Raw genomic sequence first — 16,105 nt, forward strand, 5'->3', positions numbered from 1 at the left:
CTGCCTTTTCAACTGTAATGCGAGGATTTACTTCAGCCCAGTACACAAAATTGTGCCTATTGACAGTTCCATTAAGTTTGAATTGGGCTTCATCTGGCCAAATTATGCCACCCATAAATCCCGGTTCACGTCTCACCCTCTCCTGAACCCGTTCACAAAATTCTAATCTTTGATCTGGATCGTCATCACTTAGCTGTTGCACCAGCCTTTGAATGTACACATGAAACCTGCCTTTCCTCAGAATGCGTAGCACACTACTAGCACTTACATTTCTCTCATGTGCCGCTTGCCTGACGATTTTTGAGGTGAACGCTGAAACAGTTCCAAGACCGCAATTGTGGACTCATCACTTGTAGCTGTACGAGGTCGCCCTGATTGACCTTTATGCACATCACACACTGGTCCATGGATTTCAAATTTGTCTCGTAGACGTGTAATTGTTAACCTTGAAGGTGGTTCTGTACCATACTCATGTCTCCACTGTCTTCGAGCCACAGCTACATTCTCAAACTTCCAATACCACTTAATTATCTGCTTCCGCTCTTCAAAACTCAAACGCACATCCGCTTTGTTGCACTTACTTCCTTGCCACTCCGGCACTGTGTGTGGTACAGAACCACCTTCACATTTATTTTTCCAATTAGACATTAAGCTTTCCACGTGCTGAAATTTAGCATTGTAGAATGGGAAATAAATTGTCTATGACAGTTCAAAGTGTGTATACATTTTTTTGACGCACCCTGTATATATAGATTACTTAATATTTTCAAAAATATTTTTTTGTTGCCTCTAAAAAAGTCTCCCACAAGATTTTATTTTTCATTAGATTAATACTAGTTTTTAATATTCACTTCTTTATGTTTTTTTTTGTGTTGAGATTAATCAACATACTTTTAATTACCTCTTAACAACTTTTTAAGCAAAGGACAAGAGAATAATTTTTAAAATTAAAAATGTAAAATTATTTTAACATTTAATCTGAGTGATATTTAAATTTTGTGTACATTTTAAAAAAATCAGTTTGAATAATAAAACGAAACTCAAAATGTCTCTATACTCTAATTTTTTATTATTTAATTTCTTTTATAAATGCAGACTTGATTCAGGGCAGACTCGTGTGCTGACAAGTGTAAGTTGTTATATACTTATATTTTTTACATTTACGTTTTAACTTGACTTTTGATTAGAGACTTTCTAATGGCCTAGCTTAGGGACTTATCTGTTGCAGCTAAATGTTATTGTAGTCTTTGTCAGAATGCTAGAATAAAGCATTAGGATGGTGTGGCTAAAAAAATGTGTCATGTCATTGTGCTTCAAAAACAAACAAGGAGGAAATGGAACAATAATTTTAGCAATATTTGAAATTTGTATTACTGGATGAGTCTCATTTTGTTTCCCTTAGAGTATGAACTCATAAATGCTTTGTAGATCTTTCAAATCTTGTAAAATACTTTAACTCTTCATTTAGATATCTAGTCAAACCTTTAAGTATGACTAATTCATTTTATGTATTTTACAAAAACTTGTGAATTTAAAGAAAAGTTGGGACAAAGGGTTTGAAAGCTTGTCTAACATCCTCACTACTAAAACTTGCAATTTACTCATTCCAAAGTAGGTTTTATTCCCTTTACTTGCTAACCAGTCCTAATCCTATTTATAATTTTTCCACCATGACATCACATTAAGAAGTTTGAAACTCCTGACATTTTAAACTCTTTTATGTACATTTCAACAAGAGTTAGGTTGAAGACTCTTGAACAAAGGAAATGATTTTGACCTTCATCTACAAAAGGCTCTTCACTGAAGATCTCTTATCAACTAATCATTTAGTTATAGCCATTTTTTGTTTTGGCTTCTTGAGTCACAAATATTGGAAATGGATAGGTTTATACAGAAGGGATTCCTTTGTATTTCTACACTGTTCCACCATTCTATAGGAGACGGGTTTTCCTTCCCTACCCATTTCCTCTTATCAATGTTTCCAGGAGGCCTGCATAATAATGCAAAGAAAAAAAACTTGATTTGTGACCTCTTTTACTGTGTTCATTCTATATTTCTTTTGCTGACTTTTATTTTTAGTGATGATCTTTTGTTTGTGTAATACTGTCATGTTTAGATTTCTCAAACTAAAAGTGCTATTGAAAAAAGCCCTCCCACCCATTCCAGAAAAAAATACATTGACAATTCTTCTGCACTGATCTAGATTTTAATATATCTAATAAAATTCCCTTTAAAATTTTAGTGATTTAACACAAACATACATTTGAATTAAGAATCTTGATTTACAACAGTAATAATAAAAAGAAGAGTTTAGAAATAATATTGAACAGAATATTTGTTTATGTATCTCTTTAATTGTTATTATTTGTATTTCTTTTAGATTGATGCTAGTATAGCTAATTTAGCTTCACAGCTTCATCAACAGCAGAAATTAATGCAAGAAATGCAAGCAGAACTTAATCATCAAAGAGAAATTCAGCTTCAACTTCATCGACACCAAATGGAACATCAGCAGCTTCAGCAGATAACTGTACAACAACCTTCTCTTGAAAAAGATATAAACAAATTAGAAGACATCCTTATATCACGTATGGAGCATTCTTTGGCACAGCATATGCAAAAAGAAAATATCCTTTATTTAGCTATTTTGTAATTTTTATGAAAATAACAAGAAAAACGTAAACAAAAATACTATTAAAAAAAAAGCTTATATTAATTGTAATTGTATCAATTTTTAAATTGATTCTTGTGTTGTCAGGTAAAATAAATAATTGTGCAAAATTTCAGCTTAATCAAAGATTGGGAGTGGGAGAAAATGTGTACAACCTTTTTTGCTAGACAGACAGAGTTGATACAAGCTTTGTAAAAAAAAGCTTTGACCTTAGTAGAATTTAACTACAGCTTATTATCATTATATTTATCAATATTCAATTGGAACTAATATTACTTTTCCATTTATAGGTTGTTGTTTTTTCTTTAAATTTTCAGCAAATTTTCCAACTGAATATGTGAGACATTAACTCTTTGGCTCCGCAACAACGCACATTTTAAAAAAGGGGAAAAAAGTCGGACCAATGCTGGGGGCATTGTCTATTTAAAATTTATTTTTTTTCGTTTCTATTTCTCCATTTCTTGTTTTTTATTGCTTAATTTTTTATCTAGAATAGTTTCCCTTTGCTAAACATCCGGAATTTCCTTCATTTAACGTGTTTTTATTTTGTACGAAGTTTGTAAAGAGATTACATTTATTTTTTCTGTGTGCATGTTTTTTTAACATGGAGCTTCAACCAAGGCCATATAAACTTTGTAGATCTAAATATTTCTTTGATGAAGAAGTATAATAATTCAGATGACAGTGATTTTGTTTCATCTGATGGTGATATTGATAAATCTAATTATATAGATCTAGATCTAGTAAATTAATTTATAGATCTAGACCTAGGGCTCGGTCTAGTAATGATGAAGTTTATCAGCTGATGAAGCAGTTCCACCCCCAGCAAATGTTCAATGTAGATCTAGAACTAATTTAGCTGTCTCTACATCATCTAGATCTAAATCTAATCAGATAGAGGTAGATCTCTAGATCTATCATCTAGGCGCTGAAACAGATCAATTTCAGATTTGTTCCACCAAGAAATTGGGCTGTCAATCTAGACTTAGTCAGCACTGCATCTATTGAGCTGGAATGTTGTTGTTTTTTCATTGACAATCACATTGTTGATAGTCTTGTCAGCAAAATAAATAGCTATGCTGACCATAGGATTAAATTGAACACCCCTGCTAGAATAAGATCCATTTTCAGAGAATGGAGACCTATAACTATAAAGAAAGACAGAGTATGTAAACACTGTTGGTCAGGAAGAACGGTTTATGTTTGCGCTGGATGGGAGTTGAACCCACACATTCATATTGACTGCTTCCATGAATATCGCAACTAGAAGGAATATTTATATACTAAGTACATGAAGAACTTAAGAAGAAAATACTATAAATATATTGTTACGAATCTCACTATCCAGGCTCTCTGCAAACTGCACCAAACACCACCAACTTATAGAACTTGACAACTCAGGGCTCCAAAGTAATGTAACACTTTAATAGTTGAATAAATAACAGCCAATACTGTACAATTGGCAGCACGTAACACAAGACTGTACAAATATCTCTCCGATAACACCGTACCGCAGTATCAACTGTTGCACTGGCCTCTCCGTCTCGTTCCGGGCTTGCACTGGGTTCAACAGTTCAGGACTGACTTCACACACTAGGCTCGTTGTGTCGGACTCGATCACAGACCAAGATCAAGACGCCGTTCGTCTCAACTGTACTTGAAAGTACTCCGCACTGAACCGTCGTAATGCTCCGTACAGAACCACACCGCTGAACTGTGCTGTAGTCGACCGGACTGTAGTGAACCGGGCTCTGAACCCCTGCCGTGAACCCGCTTTCTGAACCTTGCTGTATTGAGCCCCTTTTCTCGACCGTCTTGACTGCGACACCCCTCTCTTATATAGGGTCCCTACTGGCCTTCTCGAACCGGACAGAACGCCGCTCGACGTTTCCAGGTGGTCAGATGACTACAACTCTCGTGACGCTCCTGAGCTCTGTTCACGACGTCGATCCTTCCCGAACTGACGTCGATCCTTCCCGAACCGACGTGTTGACGGCTGACCGTCGTAACTCGTCACGGTTGACCGCTCGTCTAGCACTGGCCTGGAACGATTTGCGTCGGCTGACTACACACACACCACTACCCCTCTCTGTGCCACCACCAGGTTTATAACAATATATATGCTGTACAGTTGGACTAGTTTTAGGGTAAAAGTTTTTCGTTCCAAGAGTGTTGCTTTTTTTATGGGCTTTTTCATTAAAGTAGTGACATTGGATTATTAGTTCCAGTTTATTATTTTTTGCATCTATTGCTGTTTCTTCTATGGTGTTCTGTAAACAAATGGATAAAAATGAGAAAAAAAGCTATTTGGATTCAATTTGAACAATAAATTTCTTGTAACATGCACTTGGATGGATATTTTTAATATCAGTTGGTGAGTTTTTCATTTTTAATTTTTATATTCAAAACTCAAAATTACAAAGACAACATGATTTGCAAACTAGAAAACATAAGAAATGGAAAGAGCATCCATTTCTCTTTAATTCTATATCAAATTTATTATTTTCCAATAATAAATAAAAAAGTTATACAAGTTATATTGAAGCAAAGTAGCACACTCTGAAATGGCGGAAAAATTAATTCCGTCCAAAGGTGGAAAAAAAACTAATACATAATTATAATAAATATATGAATTATTTGTTAGAAATGTCTTTAACAAATCTACCTCAAAGATTACAAGAAAGTTTAAAGAAAAGTGATTCCATAAGAAAACAGAGAGATGAATCCCTTCAGACTAGTGTTGTTACTGAAGTGTCTAAAACAGTCAAAGATACTGTGACAAATACATTACGTACTGAAATCAAGCAAACAGTTACACCTGGTAAGAATCAGGAAAGGATTTAAGAATTGAATATCATAATTGAACACATGTATTTATTGGGTATTATAAATAAGTATAAGTAAAATATTTTTATAAAGAGAATCTAAAAAATTAAAAAAAAAAAAAGACTATGGCAATTTAAAAATAGATTGATATATCTTAGCATTTTTTTTTAAACTTAAAATTCTTGAAAGGTATGCAAAAAAGTATTGATTGCCTTTTTCAGCATTGCATCGTTTTATTGAACCAATGAAAGACAAGATACATCAAGAGGTGGCCCACAGGCTCACTGCCTGTGATACATTACTGAAAGAAAATATTAGCAAAGCTGTTAAATCTAGAGTAGGTTTGTTTTTTTATTTTTTTATCTTTCAACTATTAATAAAGTTTGACTCATGTTTGCTTAAAAATGTAGCAGTTCAGTAAAATTGTAACACTTCTCATGTATTTTTCTTATAGTCCACTATGGATGTACTGGCCCATGCTGTGGGTGATGTCGTATATCAACAAATGCAACAAGCATATACTGAAACATTCAAAATTGTTATGCTCCCTGCTTTTAAAAGTACAATGGAAAAGACAGTCAGTGATGTGCATGGTGTTTTTCAACAGGGAACAAAAGAATGTAATTATATAAACTAGCTTAATACCTTAGTATAATTGTTGTTTTTGTATAAATTTAAGAGAGATTAAAAATTTCAAATAATTATTATAGACCATTAAAAATTTTCATATAGATCAGTTATACATTCGTCAAAATTTGGATCAAATGCTACGTGACCGCGTGGCAGCACAAGAAATTGTCTCTAGAATGGAAGCAGTAGAGCAGCAGTTTATTCATAGTGTTGGACAAATGAAAAATGTCCTGGTTAATAGCATCAGGGATGATCTTGCCGGACAAGTAGCCCAAGCGTTTAATAGGTAATTGTTTTATTTCATAATAGTTTTACTACAAACTGTTCGTGTAAGTAGCAATAGTGTTAATCTGACAAATTGAGTACTTTCTAGTTTCTATTCTTGTAGATCCCACATGTGGCACTAGAATTTAAGAGGTTACATATGAAGTTAAAACAACAAATTGTTTGGTTACATTGTGATTTAATTTCTACTTATTTTTCCTCTTTCCCACCAATGTAGCCTACTTACAAGTTATTGTATACATAGAATGAAAAACACATTTTTATATTACTAACTTGTTCAAACTTAGCACTAAAACAAACAATTATTAAAAATATTTACAAAATAGCAGCATGAGACCTTAGTATTGTGTTAGGATAGCATTGGAAATTTATGTATGCTAGGGAGGAAGTGATCATATTCAGCTTTTGGGGTGATATGACATCCACTGTAGTGGAGTTAAACACAACCAATTTAATTCTTCAAGACTTAGAGTAAATTACCCCAATTGCGCACACGTTGGCGCATTTTTTCAGTTTTTAATTTTTAACTTCCTAATGGTTAGATCTAGGAAAAATATGAAAGTATATATAAACTCATCAGCTATTGGTCAATAAAAATAGATTAGTTGCTTTGATTGCCAACACCTTTTTATACTTAGAATTTAACTCAACTTGTGTTTGTAAAGCTTTGCAAGCGCAAAAAACACAAGTGTTAACGTTTGCCAATGCCAGGAAAACATTGCGTTTAAAGCATAAAGAATATATGTTAAAACCAATATATTATCTTCAAATTCATTTCATTGAGCAATTTTATTTAAATACTAGACCTAGCTTGATGGTTATCACTCTGAACCCACAAAATATTTCCCTTCTCTGCTTGTAACTGATGTCACACCTAACCCCACCTCTCACCATGCCCCAATTTTTACCTGCTGGCCTTGCCTCGCCTCGCCTACGATACTGGTCATTCCATCTCTTCTGAAACAGGTGGGGGGAGGGCGCTAAGCCAACAATTATCAATTATCAGCTTGATTTTTTTCCTCAGGGAAATGCAAGCAGAGCTTAATCATCAACACCCCCCCCCCCCCCCCCCCCCAGCTCCAGAGTTAGATTACTGAATGAACCCTACCATACATGACATACTTGACTACACATCTCTAGGTGACTTTTCTTGCACACTTGCCATTGTTGGCTGTGTGGTCCCTATTTATTTGTTGTATGTAAGCGTTTCTCAACCTTCTTTTGCATCAATAGACTATTACGAGGAAAATAATTTCCAAGTGTGATGTATTGTGCATTAGCAAAGTTTTTATGTGGAATTAGTTGTGGAATGCCCAGTTTGATTCTTTGCGTTGACAGCGCATTTTTTTCTCATTGCCAGAAGAATGTTAACTTTAAAAAAAGGAATGGGACAATATTGAATATGTTTACCTTCTCCTAGCATTTATCTCAGTTCTTCATCCCTGTTATAGCTCTGTTATAGCTCTAGATCATGTTTATCCATAATGGGCATGGTCGTAGAAATATTTTCAAGTGAAATAAGACTTCTTGACACATGTCTTTTTTTGTCATACAAAAGTCATTGACACAATTTAACCATGCACGACAGTAGATAGAAGAAAACAGAACGTTCTGGCATGAAAAATTCAAGTAAAATCATATGAAAGGCTACATGCATTGAAATATCGTCTTTATCAAAAAGTTTGGAGTCCCTCTAGTTGCATATAGTGTTGCACATTCCCTTTTTACTTTTGCGAAAACTATAGGCCTACAGCTAGGCCTGCATTCTATAAAGTCTCACTTAAGTGATCAAACGACACCTCTGAATTCAATCAATTTACCCTTTGAAACATTGTAAATAAGGTCGATTTTAGGTATTGTATTAAATACAACAATTTGCTTCTCTTGAAAAGTAAGTGAATGTCTTTGTGTTGTTGTGTTGTGTGCAATGGCTTACATAGTAAAATATAGAAACAATTGCGTATAAGCCTATTTATTCTATTTTAGTTTAATGGACTATGCTGGCTATGAAGTACACATATTTCCATAAAAGTGTTTTATGTGGGTCTTCTTTGGTTAATAGCCAATGAAATTTAAAAATTGTCTTAAGCCCGGACCTATTCTCGTTTTTCTGAAAACATTCCATCAATGGGAATTCCCATACATGCAAGTTTGGACCTTTTGCTAAAAATTGTTAGAGAAAAGCGAAAGTAAAAGAGTCAGAAATGTAAAAACAAATGAAGCCTGAGCAATTCTGATAAAGTAGTCTCGCAATAAATACAGAAATAAATAAGTTATGGATAATATTAGGGTGACTTGTACACAATGCTTAACGCGTCGCAATCAGTGATTTACTCTACTACTTTATTGAAGAATGGTATTGATGTCAATTACCTGTCCCATAGGTTTTAACTGATCTCCACCAATGCCCTATTTGAATATGACTTCTTTTGTTCCCCCAAATACCATTACAACATGAAATAGGTTTCAGGAATCAGCCTGTGCAGGAAAACCAATGACTTAATAGAGTGACTCTCATTCACAGGGACAACTAAGTTATCTCATGCTAAGCTTATGACCATATAACCATAATTTTTAAATGAATGCCTGTAATTTATAAGATTAACACCATAAGAATTAAAAAATTCATTTTCAAAGACTTTCTCTTATGAACTTTGACCTCTGTTTATCATTTATTGTAATGTCTTTAGGAAAAGGGCAGCTAAATATGTTTTATTCTTTTGTTGTTCAGCCTTAAAGATGAACTTTTGAAGGATATAACAAAAATTGTTAAGGAAGAACTTGGGCAATCAATAACTGAGCATGGATCACACATCAGTAATCAACTGACTACATTACTTCGATCAGGTGCTGCAACGCCTGTTCCTTTATCATTAGATGAAGATAACAGCAAAGACAGAATAATGAGAGAATTAAGGAATGGTAGAATCAATGAAGCATTTCAGTGTGTAAGTTTTCATTAGCTTTGATTAAATATTACTTTTCTATCATAGTTTCAACATTCTAAGATCAAGTGAATAAAATGGCTGGTTGGTAGTCTTTTTTAGTGGCCCCTTTAAGGTTAAAAGCTGCTATTAGGTTTGTGCAAAATGTCCGTCTGTCAGATCTCAAAAACTAGAAGTGAAATGAAAAATATTATTTCACCATGTGTTGTGGCTTGCAAAGTTTATTATTATTATTGCAAAATATATATATATATTTATATACAGTGCTTTTTTTTTTGTAAAAAAAAAAAAAAAAAAAGGTGCCGGTACGCAGTGATTGGGTACCGGTAGTCAATGATGAATTACCTAACTTTTAACTACTAATATATTAATAATAAACGTTAAAATACCGGTACAAGAAAAGTAATAATTTTTTCCCCACATTGAAAAAAGTGCGTACCATCACAAAAAAAGCCCTGTATATATATACAGTTAGGGTTATACACTTATTAAAGCTAATCTACTATTTTTAAATTTAATGTTGCTTTCAGATTATTGATAGATTATCTAGGCTTTTTTATGTAAAAACGTGATACGTTTTTTTGCCATTGTTTTATCAATATTATCACGTGGCTAAATGTTGTTTGTTTATGATTGGTGAATGAGGTCCATTACAACTTAATTATTTCAAATTTAGATTTTCGATCTGGTAGATATAGGCTAATACATTAGGGATACAGCGGGGGCCACCACTGAGTTTGTATGATAACACAAACTTTCTTTGTAATCTTGTCTTTTATGTATCTGAACATTTCGCATTAAGTTTCTGATTTGAAGTGACTTACTAAGAAACAATTTATTTTCAACTCTAGCTTCTACATGCCACAAATCATATGTCAGTCAATGATAACTTATGAATCACACATTTTCTTCGAGAATCCAACACTTAAAAACATAATCCTGTTTCAGGGAAGGAATAATTAAAAGAAAATTGTTAAACAACTCTAAATTCATCTTGGCATTTAGCTCATAGATGCAAAAGAGAATAGAATAAAAATTACTTTAAATTCTATGGCTATAAAAATTAACAAACAAAACCATTATAAATATAGAGTAGAATGGAATACTAATTATAAACACAAGAAACTGAGTAATGTAGGTATATAATCCACCTTTTGTTACGGTGTGTTACATAATGATGGGGTTGCTTCTAAAGAGCACCCATGATATGAACAAATGTGATTTATTTATGTTACCTAGTAGCAGGTATAGCTATAGTCTATGAGATGTATCGTTAATAACAGTCCCTGTGTGACTTATTGTTAAAAACGAGCTCCCATGTGACCTATAGCTAGAATTAGGTTATAAAGATCAAATGATCAGTGTTTAAGGTATGCTGGCGCGTTCTTCCAGTGGTATATTGGTCCCTACTTATATTTCCTAGGTTATTAAATATAACCTCTAGGTATATAATTACAAGAATGTATGCAAAGTAAGACTTAACTCAATGAGTGCGGAGCGTCTATCCCATAGACGGTCTGTCTGCCCTAAACGCACGGAACGTCTATCCCAAAGACGTTCTTACCCTACCTTTGTTTCGTTGCATTTTTAAATTAAAAATTTTAACTAACAACAGTGGAACTATTTTTACTTTATAAAAGAGTTCTTCATCCTTTGTTTACATAGAAATTAGAAGCTTTTGGCTTTATTTAGACATTTATTTATTACTTTTTTTACAATGTAAAAAAACGTCGCCATGACTACGCTAGTCCAAGACACACCCACAATGTTGACTACTGAAGAAACTTTATAATTATTCTAAAAATTATCACAAATAAATAGTAATAATGAAGAATTTGATCTAGATGTATAGATTAGATTCAGGTAGGTCTAAATTTACTCATTTAGCGTATTTATATGATTATATCTATATTATTAGTATTTAGATCTAAATCTATTATTGTCAGTAGGCTAGGTGTAGTCTGTAGATCGAGATTGACTAGATCTAAGCTTTTATCTCTAGACTTGGACTCTAGATCTAGATATATCTTTAGATCTAAGCTTCTGGTAAATAAAAAGAAAGGAAATGGTACATCTACATCAAATAATCATCCACTGTGGGCATTTTTTCCCCATTTTCTTTTTTTTTTTAGTATTGTTTATCTGTAAAAATCTACATCTGGCTATGCTTGTCCAAGACACACCCACAATGTTTACTACTGAAGAAGCTTTATTATTGTTTTATTTATACTTCTATGAATTGTAATAATGAAGATCTTGATCAAGATTTAGCATAGGATGAAACAGACTTGGACATTATTAGCATTTAGATTTAGATCTAGATCTAGTATTGCCTTATACGCTTAGGCTTAGGCCTTAGCCTTAGACTAGGGCTAGGTCTTGAATGTAGATCAAGGTTGACTAGATCTATGCTTTTATCTTTACACCTTTGTAGATTCCTATAGATCTAACCCTTAGATAAATGAAAACAACAGAAATGGCAGATCTAAATCCACCATGCTGGGCCTTTTCTTGGTATATTTTCTAGCAATTTTTTTTAGTATTGTTTTTTGGTAAAAATCATCACCATCACTATACTGGTTCAAGTTGCACTCCAAAAGGTTTACTACTAAATAAAAGTAAAATATAAAACTATTCTAAATCCATAATTTATCACAAAGGAACAGTAATAATGATCTATTTGATGTCTAAATCTTAGGTAAAATGAATTAGGATTTTTATTGTCCTTCATCTAGTTAGAGATTTAGGCTTTGATCTCTCGCTAGCCTATGTCTTGCACTGGTCTAGTATTAGAATGAAAGATGTTCTATGCAAATAAAAAGAAGACAAATCTAGATCTATATCCCATTGATTCAAATGTACATAATATTTCAGTGCATTTGGTTGATAGATTTAGTACTGGTATCTATTGTTATTGGTAAAAATGAAAAGCGCAATAATTTTCACTTTTTTTCTGACTAAAAAACCAGGTAAAAATAATAATATAATCAATGATTCAGCATCTTTTATTGACTGTTTTATCACATTTCTTTTTGAAAATATCACAAAGGAACAGTAATCTGATCTATTTGATGTCTAAATCTTAGGTAAAATGAATTATGATTTTTATTGTCCTTCATCTAGTTAGAGATTTAGGCTTTGATCTCTCACTAGCCTATGTCTTGCACTGGTCTAGTATTAGAATGAAAGATGTTCTATGCAAATAAAAAGAAGACAAATCTAGATCTATATCCCATTGATTCAAATGTACATAATATTTGAGTGCATTTGGTTGATAGATTTAGTACTGGTATCTATTGTTATTGGTAGTAATGAAAAGCGCAATAATTTTCACTTTTTTTTCTGACTAAAAAACAAGGTAAAAATAATAATATAATCAATGATTCATCATCTTTTATTGACTGTTTTATCACATTTCTTTTTGAAAATGCTGTAAATAGTCTAAATATGCTGTTTCAACAGTAATACAAAGAACAAAATCTAAATTTAGGTCTCAAAAGTTCTAAAGTTGGCTTCCATTTTTTTTTCTGAGTGTCATATTATTTAGATTATAATTTGCATCTTATATTTAAATCGAAAGATGTTTACATTTTCACATTCTCCATTCATTTACCTTTACTTTGATACCAAATATGTTACTAAAGCATCATTGGTACTTAAACAATAAATTTTTGTTTTAGCCATGTTTGGAACATTTTCTTATTTTTTTTAAAAAAGTAGCATTTTTTGGAAAACAAAACACAGCAGTCAATGAGTTAACAAAGTCCCAGGTAAACATGTATGCAAATAAGTTTATCTTATATTATATTCCTAAGGGCCCTGATTCATGTACTGACTGGCATATCATTAATTCTCTCACTTGCCGTGGACGAAAAATATAGAAAATTTAACCAGTTACTACTTTCTGTGTGCCTTTACAATTGAACACCTTACAAGATTAAATTAAATTTACCGAAAAGGATTTTTTATTTGTGATTTAGACCCAATATGGATTTTAGAGCTGTCAGATCAAAAAGTACAAGATAAAGCTTTCTTCAATTTGAAGCACTATTTAATTTTTTTTTTTGTCCATACATTTCTCCTTGGAGTGAAACTTTCTTTTGTAGACATTGTATAAAATATTATTTTATCATATGAAGCCGAAATTGACTGAGAACGTATTTTTGTGTAAGAATATATAAAAACAATTTTAAAATATTATTTTGTGTATTGAGACTGGAAGTAAAAAAAAGAGCGTTGCTACACCAGAGTGATAAAAATAAAATGGGTTCAACCAAGAGATATGAAGTACTTAAATATTGAAATAAGAAGCCAAAGAAAAGTCAACCAAGAGATATGAAGTACTTAAATATTGAAATAAGAAGCCGAAGAAAAGTCAGTGATTGTATGTAAAATCATTTTTAGGGGTGGTAAAGGGGAAGCTACATAAGCGAACCTACATAATTCTCAGTCCAAAAGCATGTGTTTGTGTGTGGGAGGTTGAAGCGCTCGGTTGTAAATGAACGTAACAAACTATAAATCACAAGCCAAAAATATGTTACAGAGTTAAAATGGGGTTGGAGTGTTCCTGACAAAATATGTGAGTGTTCAATGTGCAGGATTCAATATTTAAAAAATCTCATGCCAAAAAGCATCAGAGAGCCTTTGAAATATTTCGATAAAGAGCTGAAAATTCGATGAATACTCAGAGATTGAATGTAGGACTATTTCCTAAGGCGTAGGATGGAGGAGAGGGAATAAGTGATGCCGATCAAATTCACGTATATCAAGTATACAGTTGGAAGGGATAGCGTTAATAAAAAAAATTACCAATTATTCAATTAATAACAAAGGAAATTAATCCTTCAGTATTCACAATCACGGTTAAATATGTAGGTTTTTATCATCTCCCACACCCTTCTCACACGGTATTTCTCCCACACCCATTCTCAGTTTAAATTTAAACTTTAAAAAAAAATTTTTTGTATCTAACAAAAAATGAATAAATTTAAAAATTAACCAATTAGTCAATTAATTATTTGTAATTAATTAGTCTATTAATTATTGGTAATTAATTTTGTATATTGGATAAGGGATAAGCTTCTACATTATTGAGAGATATTTGTAAGTGCAGAGCTCTTTCCCTTAGACAAGCTTTATTTTTTAAAAAAAGATTCTTAAAAAATATTTTGCTTGTTTCTATTTTTGTTGTTTTCATTTAAATCGAACAAAAAATTTTGATCAAATAGCAATAGTTATTATTATTATAGCTTTTATATAGCGCTACTTTCATGCTTATAGCATGCTCAGAGCGCTTTTGGTCCAATCTCATTTGTGGACCAGTGGGGGGGGAGGGGGTATCTAGGAGTTGGTTTTCCGTGCTGCCTTTAGGCGCTCAGTAAACACAACTCTGCCCGAGTCAGGTGTCGAACCTCGAGCCCCCTTCTAGGTAGCCAAGTTGAAGCGTACTTGGCCTCTCGGCCATGCTTGTATTAGCACTTCACTTTTCTACCTTATGATACAACTATATAACTAAATTTTAACAAAAACACGTAGTAATGAAATAAATTTTTTTTTGCAGGCATTATCTGCTAGTAACCTGGATTTAGTTGTGTATACATGTGAAGCAGCAAAACATTTAGAGATATTTGCCAACAAATATTGCCCCTTAACACAGCCAGTTCTTTTGTCATTAATAAGTCAACTGTCTGCCCATTTGGAGAAAAATTTTGAACTTAAACTGAAGTAAGTAATTTTAAAACTTTATTTGTCTTTTCAATGTGCACACTTCATGATAAACATCTTGTTTGTGAATCTTTGTATTGCTAACCAGGGCCGCATTCAGACTTGATAAGGTCCTAAGCTATTGGAGATACAGGCTCACAGTCACAGAGAAAAAAAAACAACTACTTTTGAATTTGTAATAAGAAGGAAAAAGTGCATTGAGAACATGAGTCATGGGCTCTGGGCTTTTGAATACTATATACAAGGGGAGGGGACTCTACCTAAATGCTATATCATATGAAAACGTGAAACCTTACTTTCAGATGTATACCAGCTGCATGTATTTTTATGAACACTGCTTTGATTGAAAAAAATGTTTTAATCGTTGTGCTGGCCTCATGACACTCTGCTTGTAAACCATTGGCTAAAGAACATCATCTGCTCTGTAGGAACAAGGTCATATACTGATTTCTCAATAACTGGGAAACCTAGTTAGACTGTCTGCATCTTAGAGCTGACTAACATACACAACAGAACATGTTCACTTGTTCGAAGGTGATTTACATTCAGTAAAACCAATGCTGTCAAATTTTTAAAAAATATTTTAGCAAAGCCTCTTTGTATTTCAACTTAAGTCTATATCTTTGTCGTATTGGTATTAGTGTTTCTTATGGCGTAGAACCCGTTCATTCATAAATGCTGTCATCATAAGGTTGTGAATCTCTAGTGCTTGTGAGAAGACATTCATAATTTTACTACATTTTTTTTTTGCACAGGATTCCAGCAATTAATGCTTTTTACATTACCATTTTCTTCTCCTTCTTTTTGGATTCTTTTGCATTTTGTTTCCAATCCACGCATTGCTACACTGTTCAAGATAATAATTATGATTTTCGAAGGACTTCGTAGCCAACTCGAGATCATGCAACAACTCAACCAAACCAATAAGAATTCTTATGTGACTGGACATGTCAATTATCGGACTTGGAACATTGTTGTTGTTCCTTTTAAAGATTCATCTGAATATATTCACACTAACGTCGAT

At 32.8% G+C, this 16,105-nt stretch overlaps 1 protein-coding gene across 7 annotated transcripts in view; it reads left to right on the forward strand.

Moving 5' to 3' along the window:
* LOC106070295 (enhancer of mRNA-decapping protein 4-like) overlaps window positions 1-16,105 on the forward strand; it is a 65,702-nt gene that overhangs the window by 48,253 nt on the left and 1,344 nt on the right. For all 7 annotated transcript variants that reach the window (XM_056036706.1, XM_013230165.2, XM_056036710.1 and 4 more), the window contains exons 22-29: window positions 1,096-1,129; window positions 2,381-2,627; window positions 5,337-5,492; window positions 5,719-5,834; window positions 5,952-6,117; window positions 6,230-6,413; window positions 9,144-9,360; window positions 14,918-15,081. In XM_056036706.1, the coding sequence (XP_055892681.1) occupies window positions 1,096-1,129; window positions 2,381-2,627; window positions 5,337-5,492; window positions 5,719-5,834; window positions 5,952-6,117; window positions 6,230-6,413; window positions 9,144-9,360; window positions 14,918-15,081 (1,284 nt within the window). The remainder of the gene's footprint in view (window positions 1-1,095; window positions 1,130-2,380; window positions 2,628-5,336; window positions 5,493-5,718; window positions 5,835-5,951; window positions 6,118-6,229; window positions 6,414-9,143; window positions 9,361-14,917; window positions 15,082-16,105) is intronic.

Source organism: Biomphalaria glabrata, chromosome 7 (assembly GCF_947242115.1).
Source record: "Biomphalaria glabrata chromosome 7, xgBioGlab47.1, whole genome shotgun sequence".
NCBI lineage: Eukaryota > Metazoa > Mollusca > Gastropoda > Planorbidae > Biomphalaria > Biomphalaria glabrata.